Genomic DNA, 3,447 nt, shown 5'->3' with positions numbered 1-3,447 from the left:
GGACACTGCGGGAGCAAAGGAGGGTAGGCTACTGGCCCACTAACACTTAATGAGCAGCTATACCAGGGCAGTCATCAGAAGAGCTGAACGCCAGTTTTGAGCATGTGAAGCTCGTCCTGGCTCCAGGGAAGTTGGTCCAAGTTGCCACGGTCATTGCTGCCACTGCTGCAGCTCAGGCCTAGGGTGCCAATCTTGCCTGCTGGGGGTTCCAGCCGCTGCTCTAACACAGGCTGGTCCAAAAGATACATGGTGTCGTAATTCTCCAGCATAAGCTCTGCTGGGTCCTCAGTCTGACCTGGCATTCGACCTAAGGGGGAAGTGTCCCATCGCACATCTTCTCAGCTAACTTGCCACGCAGAGTCCTGCAAAGCTCCTCTTTTCTGGGCTAGGAGCCTGGCATTCTCAGCAGTGGGGGACTCTTCCTCTGTAAGGAAAGGCCCCACCTGCATCCTGTCTTCCTCATCTTCCTCATCGTCATCGTTGTCCTCGTCTCCATCATCTTCCTCCTCTTCTTCCCCCTTCTGGTGATCATTCTCCTCTTCCTCTTCTTCATCCTCTTCCACCTGGTCTTCCACGGCTTCTTTGTTCTCCTTCTCATCTTCCTTGGCATCGTGCAGGTTGCCCTGCTCCTCCTGTTGCTGGGTTTCTCCTTCAGGCCCAGAGCTTGAGCCTGCTGGTTTCAGGATCAAATACAGGTTGTCCACTGGGTATGGAGACTTCCCAATGGGGGAAGCCTCTGCACCCTCCCGCACCAGGCTTTCTCCACTCTGGGTATAAATGGATCAGATGCGTAGCAGCTTCTCCTGCCCGTCTTCTGGCAGGAACTGCCCCATGGCTTTGAAGATGAGCTGAAGGAGTTGGGGGGCTGGCCCAGCAAGGTGAGCCCAAACAGGACTCAACCACCTGAGGCCAGTCAAGGGAGGCAGAGCAGTTGAAGAGCCTCTAGTTCTTTCTCGCTTCCCACTGGCTGGCAGAAAACCGGCGGGCATTCTGTCCAGTCTTGGTGTTAGCCACAGTCAGTTCAGTGGTCCATGTGAGGATGGAGGTAGGCCGGATCCCAGTGTTCCCCAAGGCTGGCAGCTCAGAGAGCATCCTTTCCAACAGGGCCTGCGTGAAGGTCTGGGAGTGCAGGCCCCTAAGCAGGGGCTGCCAGAATTGAGAGAGCGGCTTTGGCACCAGGATGCCATCCAAGTCCACATTTTCTTCATACTCTATCTGCAAAGCTGCCAACTGTTCAAGCGTGGGGATGAGAAAGCCGTCATCCAGAAAAGCATCTAGCACAGCCTCCCTGTTCTCGAATGTAATGCCCTTGAGCTCTGCCAGGATGCACTCTACAGGTGGGGACAGGTTATCCCACGCTTTAATGGCCTGAGGTAAATGCCTGTATTTCTCCAGCACCTTAAACTGCTCCTCTTCATAGGATACCAGCAGTTCTCGGGCTCCTTCATACAACTGTTTATGTCTCAGAGCCTTTTGTAAAAGCAGATCAACCTCTTTGCTGTCTTTGTTGCCTTCGTGGTCTCCATCAGCCTTGACGTTCAGCTCTACAGCTTTCTCCTCATTCTTAGGCTCTGGATTCTGTTCTGTGATGTCATCAACAACAATTTTCTTATCTTCCTCTTGCTCTGCTTCATCTGTCTCTTCCCTCTCCTCCTCCAACTCCCAGGTCTCTCTCAGGCTATTCTCCATTTGGCAGCACCAATAGGTGTTCCGGAGCCAATCCAGGACAAAATAACAGCCCCTACAGCAGTCATTTATATGGGGCATTTTCTTGTGGGTTAACTCATGGCGAAGTTCAACAATCCAATCCGGAATGTTCACCTCCTGAGCCAGGAATTTGAGAGGGAGCTTGGCAAACTGTGTCTTCCTCTCTGAGATAAGGTTCACAAACCTGACCAATGCCATGCCATAGAGCAGTCTAAGTTCTTCAGTGCCCAAGCCACCAGTTACATCCATGAGCTTCCAGCGTACCAGGTCAGCAGTAGAAGCCCCAGCCAGGGTGAGTTCGTTGCCTAACCTGCTCCTCCACACCGTGATGCGGTTCAGTGTGTACCGCTGCAACTTATAGTCGTCACTGAACAGATACACCATCACCTGATCCCGCTCGGCCCTGCTGAGCCAGGCGACCATGATGCGCTGGGCCCAGAGTGGCGACGACCCTTTCTCTTTGACGCACTTCCCGCACCACGCACTCCACACAAGATCCATTCCCCGGGGACCCAAACCTGGCTCAATCTCTGATTCCAACCGGACATCGGGCTCAACATCGGGCTCAAGGGGCTCAACATCGAGCTCAGGCCTTGTGCCGCCACACTGAAGATCAGCCTCCATCTCATGATCAGCCTCCATCTCAACATGCTATCCTCACTCCAAACCCCAGACTTCATTTCTGGGGGCTCCAAAATCACTGCAGATGGTGACTGCAGCCATGCAATTAAAAGACGCTTACTCCTTGGAAGAAAAATTATGGCCAACCTAGAGAGCATATTCAAAAGCAGAGACATTACTTTGCCGACTAAGGTCCGTCTAGTCAAGGCTATGGTTTTTCCTGTGGTCATGTATGGATGTGAGAGTTGGACTGTGAAGAAGTGCCAAAGAATTGATGCTTTTGAACTGTGGTGTTGGAGGAGACTCTTGAGAGTCCCTTGGACTGCAAGGAGATCCAACCAGTCCATTCTGAAGGAGATCAGCCCTGGGATTTCTTTGGAAGGAATGATGCTGAGGCTGAAACTCCAGTACTTTGGCCACCTCATACGAAGAGTTGGCTCATTGGAAAAGACTCTGATGATGGGAGGGATTGTGGGCAGGAGGAGAAGAGGATGACAGAGGATGAGATGGCTGGATGGCATCACGGACTCGATGGACATGAGTCTGAGTGAACTCCGGGAGTTGGTGATGGACAGGGAGGCCTGGCGTGCTGCGGTTCATGGGGTCGCAAAGAGTCGGACATGACTGAGTGACTGAACTGAACTAAACTGTGGTCCTAGTGTGATTAGATTGACTAGTTTTCTGTGATTATGGTTTCAGTGTGTCTTCCCTCTGATGCCTTCTTGCAATACCTACCATCTTACTTGGGTTTCTCTTACCTTGGACGTGGGGTATCTCTTCACAGCTGCTCCAGCAAAGCACAGCCGCTGCTCCTTACCTTGGACAAGGGGTATCTCCTCACTGTTGCCCCTCCTGACCTTGAACGTGGAATAGCTCCTCTAGGCCCTCCTGCGCCCGCACAGCCACGGCTCCTTGGACGTGGGGTGGCTCCTCCTGGCAGTATAAATAGGAAAGTGTAAAACCCCTCTGGCAATATCTGGCCTACAGCTATTCTGTTTGGTTGATTCAGAGTGCAAATTTAAACAGTACCTGAGTGATGTTGAGCATCTTTTCATGTGTTTGTTAGCCATCCGTATGTCTTCTTTGGAGAAATGTCTATTTAGTTCTTTGGCCCATTTT

The 3,447-nt window shown here is 51.9% G+C and overlaps 1 protein-coding gene across 1 annotated transcript; it reads right to left on the bottom strand.

Annotated features, from left to right (window-relative positions):
* Nucleotides 1–483: 483 nt before the first annotated feature.
* Nucleotides 484–2,209, bottom strand: LOC120877959 (ribosomal biogenesis protein LAS1L-like). Its single transcript, XM_040260447.1, has one exon. It carries the CDS (start codon nucleotides 2,206–2,208, stop codon nucleotides 943–945), a length of 1,266 nt encoding a protein of 421 aa, XP_040116381.1. The 5' UTR covers nucleotide 2,209; the 3' UTR covers nucleotides 484–942.
* Nucleotides 2,210–3,447: the final 1,238 nt, after the last annotated feature.

The sequence above is a fragment of the Oryx dammah genome, unplaced genomic scaffold, assembly GCF_014754425.2.
Source record: "Oryx dammah isolate SB20612 unplaced genomic scaffold, SCBI_Odam_1.1 HiC_scaffold_18, whole genome shotgun sequence".
Classification (NCBI taxonomy): domain Eukaryota; kingdom Metazoa; phylum Chordata; class Mammalia; order Artiodactyla; family Bovidae; genus Oryx; species Oryx dammah.
Note: the sequence above shows the minus strand (reverse complement) of the source record. Positions and strands in the feature narration are given on the sequence as shown.

What these genes read in the sequence shown, in the direction of transcription:
- LOC120877959 (XM_040260447.1), bottom strand. Translation starts at nt 2,208, where the DNA reads ATGGATCTTGTGTGGAGTGCGTGGTGCGGGAAGTGCGTCAAAGAGAAA.